The sequence below is a fragment of the Numida meleagris genome, chromosome 5 (genome assembly GCF_002078875.1).
Source record: "Numida meleagris isolate 19003 breed g44 Domestic line chromosome 5, NumMel1.0, whole genome shotgun sequence".
Classification (NCBI taxonomy): domain Eukaryota; kingdom Metazoa; phylum Chordata; class Aves; order Galliformes; family Numididae; genus Numida; species Numida meleagris.
The window spans coordinates 11713954-11731690 of NC_034413.1; the positions used below are offsets into that span (position 1 = coordinate 11713954).

At 45.7% G+C, this 17737-nt stretch overlaps 1 protein-coding gene across 4 annotated transcripts in view; it reads left to right on the forward strand.

The window, feature by feature from the left end:
• Positions 1–17737, forward strand: part of SH3PXD2A (SH3 and PX domains 2A) — a 232194-nt gene that overhangs the window by 53210 nt on the left and 161247 nt on the right. For all 4 annotated transcript variants that reach the window (XM_021399630.1, XM_021399629.1, XM_021399631.1 and 1 more), the window contains exon 3: positions 14798–14873. In XM_021399630.1, coding sequence (XP_021255305.1) covers positions 14798–14873 — 76 coding nt within the window. The remainder of the gene's footprint in view (positions 1–14797; positions 14874–17737) is intronic.

Below are 17737 nucleotides of genomic sequence, written 5' to 3' on the forward strand. Positions count from 1 at the left end.
TTTTTAACAGAGTTAACATTAGTTGTATTACAGTACCTAAGCCAGACCTTAATGACCAGGTTCTCTCTCCTCCCCCCAAGACCCAGCCATTTCTAACAGGGTTTGGTGAAGAAGTGAAAAGTCAGCAGAGTGACCGAAGAAAAACAAACTGCTCAGCAGAAATATAAATAGTGTTTTTCTTTCTTGGAATTATGTCCTGGGCAGATAGCCTTTCACTGCCAGAAGTAGAATTTGTTGAAGGAATGAGAAGCTGATTTCTAGGCTTATACCATGCCATCCCAGTGGGTCACTGATACAGGATGTCTGGTTGTGAAGCCCCTGTGTGGGTACCTCATTCAGCTTGGTCCTAGGTTGCCTCAGCAGGGCACTGGTTTCCTGGTGTTGCTGAGCAGCAGGAATGGACATTGCCTCCTCCTGCATGTGCTGGCCAGAGCTTCCTCCTGCCTCTAGTGTGGCTCAGGGCTGCTGCCCTGGGGATAAATGCAGGGACTGATCCTGAGGGCTTGTGGGTGGGATTGGAGCAGTCTTTTGTGTGAGGAGTCAGACCGCATGGGAGGAATAACTCAAAGTCACTACACATAGTGCTGTGTTACAGCAGGATTGTGGGGAAGGTGGCTTGCAAAGCAGAGAGGAGCCAGCATCCTCCTCAGAAAGCTGCCGTCTCTAGCAACACATCCTTCGAAAGCACCCTCTGATAGCTGAGCTCGCAGCCAAAACTCAACCCATCCCTTGCCTCTCATCTCATCTTTCCTCTCCCAGCCCAGTCCCTAGAAGGATGCTGCTCTCCAAGAAGACATTCCAGGGGGGTTTCATCACAGCACTCACTGCCACTGTGCTGAGCTTGTGGTTCAAGCACCTGCTGGTTCATTTAATTAGCAACAAATGGGAGGCGTGGGTTGGGGGAAGAGAGAGCAGCACCCTGGTGGAGTATTTGCTGGGCTGTGATGCATTTTATTTTGGGCTCGTAAGGCAGGCTGTGAGGAACGTTTTCCAAAGGGCTCCATAAACCACCTCCGCTCACGGGGTGATTATTTGAGGAGGGAGACGGGTGTGGGTTTAAATTGGTGCTGCTAATTTCTGCAAACAGCCACATTACTTTCGATTCATACTCCAGGCTCCCCCCGCCCATGTCTTAATGTTAGGAGCTGTGAATTTTCCACGTCATAACAAAGTCCTTCTATAAAAGATAGCCTTTTAAATGTTTTTAAAAATTGATTTCAGATACGTCAAGCTCTCAAGTAAGTTGGTCTTTAGGGTGGAAAACTGACTCTTTCCTTCCCTAATGGTGACCTGTATTTATTTGTATTTCAGGAGCACAAACCAGCTCTGAGCAGACATAGGTCTCTTTGGTGTCTGGGCTGGAAAAAGTATGAGAAGCCTCAAGCCCCAGTGAATACAAATTGAAATAAATAATCCCTTTGTACAGCATCATTAAACGAGCTCAAGGTGCTCCTTGAGATAAAGGCATTATATAGCTCACTCTGTTTTATTGAAGAAGGGAAGGGAGATGGGGACAACTGGAGTGAGACTTCAGGGCTGAGCCACGTGTGCTGGATGCTCGCTGTGCTCCTGCCCCTGAGAGAACAGCAGCCAGAGCATCACACAGGAAGGGCTGTGTGCTCGCCTTCCTTGCGCTGCAGCCCACACACACTGCAGCTGTTTTTCCTTGTGAGGATGCAATTTTAACAACTGTCTCTAGTGCTGCTACACCTGGTGCAAACCATAATTCGTGGTCTAATTACATGTTACATGTGTTGCCCTTCTGTCTTATTTTCTTACAAAGACTAAAGCAGTATAAGGGAAAACATTGTCTTTTTTTTTTTTTTTTTTTTTTTTTTCTCCTGTCTTGACTAAAGCAGAAAAGCTAGGTTTTAGAGATTTGGGTTTGGGGTTGTCCCTTCTGTAACAGCTTTCATCTCTTCTGGATGTTAAGAGGATAAATTCATTCATGACCACCAGGCTCAGTGGTTGGGGCCACGGTGAAAGCTCAGATCCATCATTTTGTTCTCATGTGAAGCTTTAAATTCAGTCCTAGCATTGGGTTCTGGTCCAACTGTCATCATCTTGAACATCAGAAATATTGTAACAGCAGCTTTCTTGCTCTGTGTCCATTCCGCAGGCCTGCAATATTCTTTAAGAATAAGCCACTTTGTATTTGTTTATTGCCTACACGATATCCTGTGTGCTCACTGCTGTCGATGAAACAATAACAGTTCCTGGAGACCGCCCAGTTCAAAAGGCCATTGGAAGAGAGACTGCTCTGGGAAGGGAATTCGGTTATATGGGAAAATCTGCTCGCATCATAGTAAAATGAACTGCCTTGTCATGGGGCTGTGCATGGCAAGTGGTACTTCTGCAGCCTAGAAATCCTTAATTATTGTGCCGAAATCAAGAAATGCATCTCAGTTCTTCCTGCTGCTATTCTGAGTAGTGTATCTCTTTTTGTCTTCTTTTTTCCCTACCTCCTTGCAGGCACACAAAGCATCTGCATGTCCCCTGGACAACTCTATAGCCCCTCGTCAGTATATTTTCTTCCTATTAGTTCTACCTTCTTTTTCTGTATTCTCATCTGATGTTAAGTTTTCGCTGTGTGGATCCAATCTGGAAGCAATACCTCGAGGGACACATTCAGACTCAGGATAAGTCTGCAGTTCTTTTTCCACCTTCTATTTTGACATCTGAGAGATGCTTTTAAGTAGATGAGATGCTATTACAGTGACAGCCTGTCTGCCATTGAAAGCCATGATGCTTGGATCATATTCTTCGGTTCAGTTTTAACAGAAAGGCAAGAGAAGCAGTCTTCTGGCAGTTTGCCTTGTTGCATGCCTGAATATGGCTAGTAGGGGAAACTTGTTTTCCTTTTCAAGCCTCTGTTGTATTTGCACTGATTAATCCTGTTCAGTCCCACGTCCAGGCAAGGGGATCGCCTGCCCAGGCTGCTCTTGCTGCCTATAATGGAGAGCAACCTCTTTGCTTGCCCCTTCACCTGCTAGTGCTTGCTTTCGAAATATGAGCATCTTTCTCTGACTTCAAATCCTTCTCCACGTTGATACTAATCTGCGAGGTTCAAAGCAGGGGTGAGATTTCAAAGCCTCCTTAACTGTGTTAGATGTGCAGTGGGGGATTCAGGCCATGTTGAAAGCCCATGTGTGGAACCACACAGAATCACATCTCCACACCTGTTAGAGAGGGAAATTTTCTTCTAAGCTTTGTTTCTGTTTTTCTTGAGCCGTTCTTAGGCTTTTCTCCATTTGTGGCCAGTGTGTGAGGTTCTTCTGCATCTGACCTCATGGAGAGATGTGCACCAGCCCCAGATGAAAGGCTGGGAACAATCGTCTGCACCTGGCTAGCAAAATAGGTTATTTGTGCCTCTGCGTGTGTGCCTGCTACGTAATTTATTTGTTCAGTTACTTAAGCCAAAGTTCCCCCCTAAAGGAAGCCCTAATTAAGCAAGATAACTTTGCATCTGGGTTGCTGGCAAAGAGCAACTGAGCATGTTTGCATGCAGTACTGGCCACAGGTGTGCGGCTACTGACCTTCAATGGCCTTTTCTCTCCCTGTTTGATAATGGAGATCAGCAGGAGCTGGAAGTTGCTGAGGCTGATGTATTGCTTTATGGTAGAAAACTGGCTGATCTCTGCTCTGCAATAGTGTGCCTTGTCTGCAGCAGGGTCCATGCATGGAGCTTACTTTTCAAAGTTGCTTGTATCTTGGTAGATAGCAGTTGGTGTTGATCTTCCCACCTCCTCCTCACTTCACTTCTTTTTTGGGATCTATTTTTTTTTAATTGAAGTTTTAGGGTTAGGTTCTACAGATGGCTGAAGATGCAGTTCCTCAGACAAGCTCTACCCCAGTCCCTTACAGCCTTGTTGCCAAGGTGCTAAAGGCTGAACTAAAATACACTGAAGATAACATGGAACTTTGTTGTAAAAGTTTTCCTGATCCTCAAATCAGACCACTGAAATTCAGATGCATCACCCTATAGAGCCCACTGGGGCCAGGGGGTCTCACCAGACCAGCAGCTGGTTCTGGGTACCACCCTGCCATCATCCAGCTTGACCTGGACGTGGCCCTGAGTGGTGAATCTTGTTGAAGGAAGTTACCGTGTTCCTCGATGCTTGCTTTGACAAAGCATCATTGAGCAGTTTTGGTGGGAGGTCTGTGAAACGTTAACTCCCTGCTCCAGCCCAGGGGCAATGCGAGAACTGTGTGGTACCTGCACTCTGGTGGCTAGACATGGGCCTTCCAGCGCATCCATGGGGATATTTCCACAGTCTAGGTATTATTCCTATGTCTCTTTATTGTGGCTTTGTGTGGTGGGGAGGAAGACAGAAAAGTGACATGAAAACCCCTGGGAAGGGTGAGAAGTAGCCTTAAGTGCTTGCACATTGCCCAGCAGAGTCAGGCTGTAATGCTTGTCTGTCCTGCCTGTCTGTCCCATCCAGCTCCTAAAGCTGGTCACAAAGCATAGACAGGCAGAGACATTTGCTTCCTCACTGGTCCTGCCCTGATGGGCATCAGCCTGGACACTAAAGCAGCCTGCCATTTTCCTCCTTCCCTTAAAGTCTCTCATAAAATTTTGGGAATGGACAGTTGGGTGGGATGAGTTGTGGTTGCCCATTCTCTGCAGCTTGTTCTCCCCAGTACCCTTCTATCATCCGAGCACATTTGCATCACCTAACGAATGTGCATCCTTCACCTACCCATCAGAAGACTGCGTTCATGGCCAGATAGGCTGGAGAAGACTCAAGTTTGGTAGTCAGCGATGGCAGGCATGTTGTTCTGGTGTTAATGGCAGATAGCAGCATGGCCGTCTCCCAGCGCTCAGCTCTCGCAGCCACCACCAGTGAGCCAGACTGGAAGCCTCCGGCTGCGAGGATAGGGCTGGAAGGAGCCCCTCTTCTCCCAGATGCAGACATCGGCCTCTGTGTGCTCCTTGTCCCTCACAACTTGCAGCAGTTTTGTCATCTGCAAGTTTGGAGAAGTCACAGCCCCAACATCATTTCTTGCCAATGTGCCTGCGCCACTTAAAAGCTACCGAGACTTTAAAAAGACCCCAAAACAACAAAAAACATCATTGTCAAAGACCTCCATCGATGCTTTTAATACTCTGCCAAATACTGCATGTGATTAGTTGGTATAATACACAGAATACCATCTGGTGTACAAGCAGTGCATCCGGGCTGAGCGATTGTTATCTGAATGAAAGATGCTGGAGTAACATAAGGGCACACACAGTGTAATGCGGGGGCCTACAGGCCAGTCAGTGCCCACCCTGCTCCCAGCAGCACACACAGCCCTGGTGGCGGTAAGCCAGCCCAACTACTTTTCCAGGGTTTGCTTTCATTCTCAATTAAACTAACAGAGTTCCTAAAGCAGATTTGTACTTTAAAAAAAAAAATAAGGTTTTGGTCTTGGCCTCCCTTCTTTAGAAGCTGGGACGGGGTTGTCCTGTAGGATGGGGTGTCACTCCTACCATGCAGCCTTGTGACACAGTCTGGCCTGGCTTGGAGTCTGTCCTTCCTGGGCACTGGGCAGCCTGGCTGCCCCTGTGTGTGAGATGGGCACCTGGCTGGATCCCACAGGATGGGACCTGAGCTGCAGGGTGCATGGTGGGGCTGGGGACATAAAGCCTCACAGCTGGGTCTGAGCTGCTTGAAATGCCTGTCCTGCTGGCTGCTTGCTTACCTCCCCGAGGCTCAGAGCAGGGTATCTGTTACATGCACAGCTTGGGTGATGGGATTCGTTGTCTGTGCTCCTTTCTAAATTACCCCGAAGACAGGAGACACATGTGCTTGGAGCCGAATCCACAGGCAAAATATCTCGAGGTTTGGAGGTAGAGAGAAAGAAGACAAAGGAGCCTCCTCGCAGCGTGTAGTTAAAACCTGCAGTTGTGTTTTGTTTGGCACCATTTCTTCGTTGTACTGAGCTGTGCAGTCGCTCTCCTCCTGTCTCCCTAGAGCTACGAGCAGCGTCCTACAGAGATGACTAGATACCATTTCAGATGGAGCTTCTAAAGTGAAATGTGCCATTGTGTTCAGAGCTATTGTTTCTGTTTTCAATATTAAAGTTACTGGTGGTTTCCAGGGGACAATATATCAAGCAGAGCTAACAGGCTGTAGAGAAGATGTAGATTATGAAAACAGAGGGATTAAATTTCATACATTTGGAGCTAAAGTCTCATCGCTCTCATAGTAGTGTAAGCAGGGGAGTAGTCTTACAGACTCACAAAATTCTACCAAATAAACCAAGGGGTTGTTTTAAGCAGGTTTAATCAAAATGGTCATCACTGCTGTGTGAGCAGCTGAAATTTCACTGAGGATGGACTCTGTGTTGCACAGTCAGCTACAATCTAGCATATAAATGGGGTTTGAGAGGCTTTGTGTTGGTTGCAACAAAATTGATTTGTTTAAATGGGTCTGTCTGGATGAGCAGTACTGTCTTAAAACACGGGTGACATCAGCTCTTACATCTTAATGCGAGAGCAGTAAGGGCAGAACAGGGCATTGCTATCCACTGTGGATGTGATGCTCCAGCCCTGGGGTGAAATCAGTGTGAGCTCAGCAGATGAGTGGGGATGCTGCAGTCCCCTCTGTTTGGTGCTCCTCTCCTGGATGTTGCTGCCTGTGCTGCAGATCTGCTGGGTGCAGGGGTAAGGATTAATTTCACTCCTAAAAAGCTCAGGAAGGGGAAGGTGCCCTACAGATATGGTCAGCTCCTCTCTCTCTACTCTGGATTTTTGCCATGACCTGCAGTGAGCTGTTTAGGACATGCCCAGATGGTGCAGCCTGTATACATGGGCTATCTCTGGATGTGCCAGCTCCTGAAAAAAGGCAAAATGTTTGCGCTGCCTCCTAAAATTAGGACTTGCTGGAGTATAGCATCAGCATGTCTCTGACATCTCCCCATGACCTTGCTTTGCCATGTAACTGCAGCATTCGTCTTTACTTTTCTCCCTACAAAACAGGCATTATGGTATGGTCTTACTTCCCAGGGATGTCACCGGGGCAAATGCACTGTGGATAGTGGAGTAACACGGGATGTAGAACCACCATGGATGATGGAAAAGTATGAAGTAGCCTTTGTCTAAGCATCTTCCAGTGCAGTTAAGTCAGATGAGGCCAGACTAATTTAGCACTGGGGAAACAAAATGCTTCTGGCAGGACACATCAATAGCTGCTCTGTGAAGGGACACTGGGGGCTTTCTGAGAAGCTCTTCAGAGATGCACCAAGAGCCTCTGTCATCCCAAACCAGCACCTCCGAATGTTTTGCCAGTCTGCGTTAGCCACAAACGCCAGGCTCGTTTTGTGGAGCCCTTAGAGAAGGCTTTCTTTAAGAAAAATGCCAAATGTCTCAGCTGGGAAACAGCATTCCCTCTTTTGATGGATTATGTTGGGGAAACGCCCCCACTCCCTGCATCCTCCCCTTCTCCTCCCCTGGCTGTTTTAGTTGGATACTGAAGGGCTTGTAAGATTTCCAAGATTTCTGGTGGAAATTTTCAGACCTGAGAGAGGCATTTTCCCTTTGGGGATTACACCATGCTTTAAATGTCTGTTCTCTTTATTTTATATGCGTTTTCCTGCTTTTGTTTGACTTTCTCACGGATTGCACTATATTTAATTCAGAACATGTCCTATAATGCTGTAATTGTCAGGCATGTCAGCCGGTTATCCGTATGGCATTTGCTTTAATTTTTTCCTTTTTGCTTTCAAAATAAAAGGGAAGCCAGTTGCTGCTGCTTCTCAGGGACTGAATTAATGCACTTCTCTCGCACACTGTGGCATCATGTAACACCAGGAGAGAGTCAGCGTCACTGGCTGCCTGATGCAATTATTCCTGCTGCATTATGGAACGGGTTACTGCTTTTAGAAGAGATGGAGTTTCACCTCCTCCTGCTGCATAAGATATCAGTTATACACGAGAGTGGCTAGCAGATGGGCTGCACCATTTCATGCCCTCACCCAATGATCTCCAAGTCTTCTGCAAACTTTCTTGATTTGATGCTGTGCTCAGAAGCAGCTCTGTTTAAATTCTGTTTCTGGAGGGGTGGGAGTTAGCCAGACCTCCTGCTGTCTTGTGTCTGTGAGAGCAGATTGGTTTGTTGTTCCTGTGAGAAGGTGAAGCAGAGGAGGAAGAAGAAAAAGTTCTGTGTGACCCACATCCAAGGGAAACCCTTCAAGAGCTGTACCCTAGAGAAAGACCTGCCCCCAAGGCAGCAGTTTTATTCTCCATCATGCATGTGCTTCTTTTGTTGATCTCAGCAGATACATCCTGAGCTGGGTAAATCTGCTCTTTCCACTTATATCGTGGATGCTCTATTGATGAACCTTAGCGGAAAAGCTGTCCCAAAATCAAAACACTGAAGAAATGATCTTCTCTGAACAGGCAAATAGAAGGTGAATCTGGGGCACCTGGCTCACATGTTGTCCGCATTCCTGCTTGTTTTCACCTGCAGACAGGCCTAGGGATCCATTTAAATGCTGGTATGTTACCTAATAGCATGAGATCCATTTGTTGGAATTGGTTGCTAACAATCTTCCTTAAGTCAAAGATCCCCCCTTGGTTGCTCTGGTTAACCAGAATTTGGAATATACTATAGAAGGGCAAGTCCACAAATGGAGGATAACCGTATCTGAAAACCACTGATAATACTTCTTCCATTTACTTTTGTCTTGCTGATTTTGAATGAGTACAATTCCTTTAGATGCAGCCTCTGACTTCTGCTCTGCGGAATAAGGCTGAGTGTTTGATGGCTCTTGATTAAATCTCCTGTTATCTTCCTGAGATCTTTCTCATATTTTGCAGCTGCAAAAGCAGGGATAGAGCTACAGAGGTTTATCCGTGAGAAAACTCTGGCAGATGGCAGGATTCAACCTGATTCTAGCTTTTCCCTTTCTTACGGATCGTATCATGTGTAACTCAAAATGTAGCTGATGGTGCTGTAACCAATGGTTATGTCAGCAAACAACATGGCGAGTTTTCAAACTTCAGAAGCAAAGGAAATTGCTTCTACTTCTCTGGGCTTAATTGGTAACTTATTATATTCTGATATCTTTCTCTCTCCTCATCTAAGCTTTTGTTATCTACATCAGGATCTTTCAAGCTTTTTTGGTTTGCAGATGCCCCGAATCCATCCTGGTGAGCGTGTGAATTTCACTACCTCCAGTTGTAGATCTCTGGTAGCAGCATTGCTTTGTTTTCCTGGTTTCTTTTGTATCCTTCTAACAGAAGGGTGCACACAATGCTATTCTTGTACTGATGCCTCCTCTCCTCTGCCCCTCCTTCTTGGAACTATAATTGAGCTCAGATAAGACACAAGAGAAGAGGTCCCTGAGAGGTCACCCTGGGTGCCTGGTGCCTACCTGTCCTCAAGTACTTTACCTTTCAAGTCAAACAGTGACTAAGTTAAAGTTATTGTTGCCTTGCCTTATTTTTAATGAAAAACACGTTTTCTGATGAGCACTTGGGAAGTGGGAAGCTGATACACCTCTTCACATGCAGTGTAGGAAGAGTTATAACCTTGGGATCACTGGAGTGACTGCAACTAAGGTGGCAAACTCAATGTGGTTTTGGGGCCACCTTGTCAGAAGTGTGCTGTTCTCAGTCTCATGGCTGTGGTTTGTTTGTCATCTGCTTGCTATTTCTCTGGGACAAAAGTAGATTAGGCACTGTGGAGAGAGAGACGCCCCACATCTCTGCAAAAGGTTGGAGTTCTGCATCTATTTGCAGCTCTGGACATTGTTTTGCTTGCCAAAGTAAGGGGTACGGATGAAAGTCATTCTCGGGGTCTCTCTGTGTTAAAATAAATCTCCTATGATTGGAGCACTGACCCCCTGGAGGACTTTGATCTTATCTGTGCACAAGGCAATCCTACATCCACTTGAAAGGAATCAGCAAGATACGCATTCTGATAAGAGATTATGTGGGTGTCCTAATTTGCTCATTTTAAGAGGTGTGGAGAACATCACTCTTTTAACTGAAGGAGAATTAAAACTGCTGCCGGGAAGGAAGGGGAGGAATTAACAGCCCAGCAGGAAACTCCAGCTTGAGTCCATAGTGTACAATATACATGGAGATCTGGTAACTGTCCTAATGGGTTAGCTTCAGGGAGGTGGATTTGGTCACACACTCCCAAAACATCAAGACCAAATCAGGAACAAAGGTCCCACTGGCAAATGTTGCAGGATCAGGCTGTTAAACAGTTGGTATGTTCATGTCCCCCACGCTGGCTGGCTTACAGCAGAGTGAAAATTGGATTTCTTGTAGAAGAGATATCACCCCTTAGACTCAGGTGCTTTCAGTCCTTTTATCTAAAAGGGAAGGAAATGTTGTTTTGTGAAAGTTTAATCAAGGCAAATAAAAGACAGTAAGTAAATAATTATCAGGAAGTTGCTTGGCTTCTCATCCTCAGAGATCTTACTCTTAGCATCTCAAAGGGTGTTTGTTTTTCTTTGTTAGATTTCTAATCAGGTGGTACCATCATGAGGCTGATAGGGAGCTGAATCTAATTTTCACAGGAGAACTGATGGGAAGTGATCACAGATGCCATCAGCTGGTGACTGCTGGGCCAAAGTTCTTGTTGGCAGGAGCATCTCCTTCTTCACTGTGTATTCACCTTCTTTGGCAGAGGTGATCTGAAGCAGAAGAGATGAACAGCTTAGCTGTGAGTTAGGACACTGGCTGCATCTCTCTCATTTCCCATACAAATCAAATATGTGAGTCAGCTTCCAGAGCTCCCTACATTTATACCAAAAGCATGGAGAATGTGTTAGCTGCCTTTCAGTTTCTGAGCCTTTTAAGAATGAATTGGATCACATTTGCAAATTTATGCTTGGCACTGTAAAAGCTAGTTGGTTTTCGTTGTTATTTACAGTGAACAGTGATTCTCAAACAATTGCTGACTTCCAGGAGCTGGGACTTCAACAAAAAGGCCACTAAAATCCTTTTCCTCTTCCATTCTTGCAAGTCAAATGATTTCATAGTTCTGTGTAAGTAGTAAGGAGTGGAGTAGGACAGTGCTCTAAGCCTGCTCCCATTTTAATTAGTAGTAACTCACACAAGTGATTCCCTTGATTTTTAATGTCATTAATTGCATTATCAGTTGCTGTCAGAAAGTAGTAATCTGGATCACAGGCGTTATAGATGATCTACTAAAAATCTAATGCAGAAGCAAGAACAAAGCTGCTCAGAGCACAAGGCAGGACTCTACAGAGAACAAACTTAGGAAAACTGTTGGCAAACCCAGAGTAATTTGGGGACAGAAAACCTGGGGACGTGGTTTTGGTGATGAATTATTTGTGGACGCACATCTGTTGTGCCAGAAGCAGGAATGGGGTGTGTTTGTTCAGCCTGATTCCAGACAAGCTGCCTGAATGGGTGGGAAGCTCATTTCCCGCTTTCCATATACCCTCCCTGTTTCCAAACGGATCCCCCACCCTGTGACACAGGGATGTGCTAACAGATTTCTTTCTGCTCATCGCATTGGTCATACAATTGGAGGCTCCGTCATGGTAGGGTTCATGTACTAATACTTGTAAGCAGACAAACAAAGTATAAGCTCCCACAGGTTTGCTGAAAATGCATTGCCCACTTGCACGTGTCTGCCCGAAGCCAGCTACAGCCCTAACTGCATCCTTTGGGAAGCCTCCACATCCAGACTGCCCTTCTTCCCTTCACCCTGGGATGGTTTTAGTCTGAGGGACAGAGTGACTTTCTTATACAGTGAATTGTGTATCCTAATTTAAATGTTGTGTATCAAATATGCAAGTGATATTTTATGGAGATTGCCCGTGTCTGAGCAGAATAGCCTGGGACTTAAGTGAAGGAGCTTTAGACTAGATATAAGGAAGAAATGTTTTCCAATAAGGGAGGTAAGGCACCAGCACAGGCTGCCCAGAGAGGTAGTGGATGTCTGTCCCGGAGACGCCCAAGGTCAGGCTGGACAGGGCTCTGAGCACCTGGTGGAGCTGTGGGTGTCCTTTTTCACTGCAAGGGAGTTGGACTAGCTGGCCTTTAAAGGTCTCTTCCAACTCAAATGATTCTATGATTAAGTGAAGGATATGTTTTTTTATTAATTGTATGTATATTTGCAGTAATAATAATAATCGTTTCCTTTCATGGGAAACCATTTGTCAGGAAGAATTTTTAACTTTCAGATGCTCTGCAGGTATCTAACTAAGCGAATTGAAAATCTGTTTATTGGTCTTTGGCTGTTAGTTATCTACATGGGGAAAGTGCTGTAACTACCAGGAGGAGTTTCATTGGCTCAGCCCTGTTCGTTGCAGGGGAGTTGGACTAGATGACCTTTAAGCATCCCTTCCAACTCAAACTATTCTATGATTTGGGATGTTTCATTCAGGCCTGTTTCTGAATTTTTCCCCCCTAAGCCCATCTCTTTGTTGTCTTCTGCTTTGCGCTCTTGCTGAGGGTGAAAGGCCACAGAATCCTGCTTTTTCAGGATTTTAGATCTTGCACTGGTTTTGAATAGCAGAACTGTGTGCAGGCAAGTCCTGAAGAAGGCCCCATGCTTCTTCAGCTTTTCGTTGGGCTTTGGCATCCTGAAGGGTTTCCTGCATTGCAGAACTGTTGGGTAGCCATTACCTTCCAGTCTGTGTTGCAGGTTTTCCTTGTCATATTTATTTGTTTATACAGACATAGACATGCTTGGAATGCTTTTTAGGTATTGATGAGAGCAACTGGGTATAGAGTCAGGTACAGAATTGCTGGACTGCTGTGATGTCCTTGCTCAGATCCTTTGAAGGATCTCAGTTAAGTTCCCTATGTCATGCTAGATAGTTTCATCCTGACCCTCCCGCCCAGATGTCCAACAGAAGCCTATCACTCTTGATGGGGATTTGCAATTGCCTGATCCAGCTGACTGGTCCAGGAGGCACAAGTCAGCAGCACTTGTTGTCTGGGGTCAGAAACTTGGAAAAGGACTGTTACTCTCCTTCATGGGTGCCCAACTATGTATGGCCTCTTCAAGGAGCAGCAGCTTCACTCCTTGTTTTTAGTTTCACACAAACTTGTGTGCTGTCCACTGGGACATTGTCTCATGTATCAAAGAAGATAAGAAATCTGCTATGCTTCCAGAGGACTTTACCTTTGGGACAGGCCATGTCCCTGTGATTTGTACTGCTGACCTCCTGAGCACCTCCGGCACTCCCAGCTCTCTGCCATCCAGACCTTCCCAGTGGAAGCAAGAGCTGGGGCAGAAAAGTCTAGGAAAGTTTAGCCAGACTCTACCAGCTGTAGTTTATTGTATCTATTTTGCTGATATCCACCCTTTAGATAAATAGCGCTAAGTTATACGCGTTGTGACTCTCTTGATGTGGTTAAAAAAGCTTGTATTAGCCAAGCTAATCTAACTCCAAGAATAACCATGGGAATTTGACTGTATCGGTTCCAGCTTGAATCAGTTTCTGTGTAGTAAAGTGAGAATTGCCTTCCTGGCTAAAAGTGCAGGAGCAGTGAAGCTTCAAGTCAGTCAGTGGGGATTTCCCCCCTCCTTCTTCTTCTCTTTGAACAGAACTCCTGACCTCAGACACCCGGAGCTCCATCTACAAGAAAACAAAATTTCCCATTTTCAATAAAAATCATGTCTCCGTAGGCAGAAAAGTGAGTGAGCTAACAATCCGCAAAGCTACAGTCTATTTATTTACCAGGCCGATTCCCTGATGGGGAAACATGTGGGACCTTTTAACTTTTTCTCTTGCACAGATGTTCCTTCTACTCCCGAGTTTCCTCTTGATCTCTGGTTTGCTGCACCATATGGGGAAAATGGTGGAGATGTAGTGTGCGGTGGAAGAGAAGAAGGGTTCTGTGTGCTTAGAACAAAAACAGTAAAAAAATTCTGTTTTTTTTTCCCATGTTAGCAAAAAAATTTTTTTTAAAGGAAATCTGTTGAAGTAGCAGAAAGGTTGTTAACTCGCACACCCTCACTGCTGGACATGTAATGTTGCTTTAGTTAAATGCTGAATGAAGAGTGTCCCCAGAGATCATGAGGGTCATTTAGGAGCATGGGGTCAGTGTGCTGCTTCCCTAAGCACAGGTGGGGCGGTCTCTCCACCATGCAAGTTGGCCGTGGCCATCAGCGCTTCTTTGAGCTCCTCAGACTAGAGGCTGGTTGCCTCCAATAGGGCACTGTGCTCAAAAGGCCCTTAGAGGTGTGTTAGAAACAAGTGATTGTGGTGGACAGTGTCTGGGAGCTGGTGGGGCCAAAACTGAGCTGGGTGAAATGCTGGCTTGGGTTGTCCATAACCATGTGTTCAAGAGTGCTTGACACCAATCTGTTTCTTCCTAGGAAAGCAGGAATGCTCTGAATGGACCAGGGCAGAGGGCAATGCCTTGCCAGCAAGCAGATAGATAGGGTGTTTTTTAATGAAACCTTTAATCCTTGTTGCCTGAGCAGCAATTTTAGCCAGGTGGGTGGTCTGTCATAGGAACAGGTAAAAAACTGTCTCCACCAACCTGGGCAGACTGGGGATTAGAGACGAGGTGTGTGTTTGTAATGAAGGATGAAAGCCTAATTTTAGAAGCACGGCAAGGCCAGGCTCAGATGTCTGCCCGGGCCCCATCCCAGCTCCTGTGTGCTGCCAGAAACATGCCCTCCCTTTCTTGAAGGGAGCTGTATTGTACCTTTTTATGTACAGACTCCCCTGTAACAAGGCTGAGGGATTCCTGCAGTTGCTTTACTTTGCTAATCCTTTCCAACCACACACAGACCAAGAAATCCTGTGTCCCTAAGCAGCCAGTCTGTGCCTTCCCCCTAAGATGTTTGTTCTGTTTCCTTTGCAGATGCAGCTTCTGGACAAGTTCCCTATTGAAGGAGGCCAGAAAGACCCCAAGCAAAGAATCATCCCTTTTCTACCAGGTAACGTTATGGCAAAGGCCCTAAGCAAGATGAATGAGAGCATTTGGGACTTGCAATTCCCCAGCCATAGTCTTTATTACTTTTTGTGACTGTTCTTACAAATACCTTTTCCCTGGGAGCTTGTAATGCTGCCCTGTGATACCAGGCCTCCTCTTCCTCCTAAAATAACTGGCATGATCTTTAGGGCTCCCAGGGGGATCTTATATATCAGCTGTTCAGGTTCAGGCTGGCTCATGCCCTCTTGCACAAAGGGATTTGGTGGCTTCTTGGGCACTGTACCCACAGATTACAACTGCACAGCCTGAAACAGGGAGGCCACTGGAGACCAAAGACACCACTGTCTTCATTTCTGTGTGCCACAGCTCTGCAGGCACAGTTACTGTATAATAAAGGACGAATAGTTAAGAATTGCCACTGAGATATAAAGAAAACTGAGAGAAGACTAAATGCAAATGGAGATTACTGTAATACTGGCCAAAAATAAATAAATATCTCTTTGGCCTGAGCCGCTGTCTCTCTGACAGCTTTCAGAGGGAGGCTGGACATGATAGATGCCCTCTTCTCAGGGGAAGCACACACACTTCCAGCAGTGATTGCAGGGCTGGCATGGTGGCGACGAGCCAGACTGCAGCATGCTCTTGGAAATTCAGACTCAGACCAGCTCTCTATTGTTTGACTGCATGATTCTGGTCTTTGGCTTAAAGTTTGGCTCACTGCACTGAGTGTTAGGATAAATAGAGTAATTTCAGCCTGTTAAAAGGTCTGTTCTGCCTTTAACTATAAAAAGGAGATCCCAGCTCTTCCCCAGAGAAGGAAGCTGCGATGGGAGAGCTTGGCCCTCTCTGGGAGCATGTTGTGGTCTGTGACACTGTTTAGGGAGAGAATCTGCTGCTGATATGTGGTGAGCACAGCTCCAGAGCTAGCAGGGAAGCAGGGAATTGTAAACCAGCAGTGCAAATATGTGACGCAAGCATAGGAGCCACGGTAGGGCAGCATCGCAGCCTGGCAGCCTCCATGGGCCTTCTGGAAGGCAGCCCCAGGGATCAGGGTTTGCTCTCCGCAGCTCTCTGTGCTGCATCCAGACCCTTTGCAGCCAAGGGGAGGTGGTGTTGCCCTTTTTTTCTAACCTGGAATAAGAGGAGTCCAAGATCAGCCTCTTTCCAGTTGAGCCACCAACAAACTCATAGATGAACCACTTTGTGAAATCCCTCTACAATGAGAATGGGTACTGTCTGCCTGCCTATCTTGCTGCAAATCATTTTGAGATCCATGAAAAGCATCATATAGGTGAGCAAATGACTTTAGGTGAGGTGCTGTAGGAAAATCTCTGTCTCTGGGTAACAGTTTTTCCTTTTGCATTGACCGTCACTGGCCAATTTCTTCTACTTTGTCCTAGAAAAATATTGGCTGAATCCAGGTCACAGATGCTCAGCCTGCGTGCAGTTCTTAGTGATGTATATCCTGATATATGGGTGGGTGATATTTGTGGAGAATGAGATACATCCCATATGTCCGTTATAACACTTCCCACCCTTCCCACCCTCCAAGAACATGAGAGAGATGTGTGTCCTTGAGAGGAAGAGTTATATCTCGGAAACATTTGGGTTGACTTAGTGTCCCAAAGAGAGGAGCTGCTGGAGTAGAATAGACTTCAGCTGTGTCTAATTTAAAATATCTGTGATACACATTCAATTTTTGATACAGAATCTCTGCCTCTTTCTTGTTGAACTGCTGAAAAGCCTTTGCTGCTTTATCCAGAAACAAGGTGACTCAGCTAGTGTTAAACAATGTCAAACTGTTAAATAAACTAGCTGCCTTAATTAGAATATGCATGGCTTTTCTGGTGTCAGACCTGTGGACCACTGAAAGGAATACCTGGATGTAAACTGTCTTAATTAAAAAACAGCAGGGCAGATGTTTGTACTTAAATCCTACTTTTATGAAAATGTTATGATCATGCTTGCTTATTATTGGCTTGATTCAGCCAAGCTGTAGTAACTATGCTTGCCAGGTGCTGAGTGCTCTGGGCTCGCCTGTGCAGCTTGTGGGCTTTGATGACTTCCCCCCATCAGGTCTGTTGTAGAAAGCTGACACTGACACAGTGACTACTGGGCATCAGCACTCCTGCTTGTCAGGGATGCCGTGATGATCTCCTGAAATAAAGGCGTGATCCGAGCTTGGAGAACCAGGTCTCTTTGCTAAAGAAGAAGGTGTGTGGGGGACTGGCTGACAGGTCATCCGTAGTGCAGTGGAGCCACAGCAGCCTGTGCAGACATGGTCTGTATGCAGGAGTTGGGTGGTGGTCATATCCAAACCATCTGCTGCAGTGGAGGGCAGAGGAACATGGAGCCAATGTGTTTTCATCCCCACTTGAACATGAAGGAGCTCTTGCAGATGGCCACTGCTTTGGTGACCAGTTACATTTTGATTGTGATTTTTGCTTTACACTCAGTTGATAGCCCCCTTTGCACTCATTACTGTTGTTTTGTTGTGGTTATATTGCTGCAAATTACTAGGCAAGGTGCCTTCCTATTGGGGCAATCAAGCTTTGTTATTTAACTCTGCTGGAAGCCTTTTACCTGTAGGAACAAGAAAAGCATAACAGACTTCAGAACCTTGCCCTCCAAGGAGACACCATACTGGGTCCAAAAACAGGAAAAGGACAGGTTTCCTTTCCTTTAGACACCTTTTGTATATCTTATTTCTATCAATTTCTTTCTTCAAATATTTTCCTTCCTTCTAACACTGTAATAAAGACTCTATAGCTTCATAGCCACGGAGATGAGCAAGGAAATAATCAACTATATGGTGACAGGTAGTCCTGAAAAAGATGTTCTCTGGATTATCTTGTAGTTTTGTTTTAC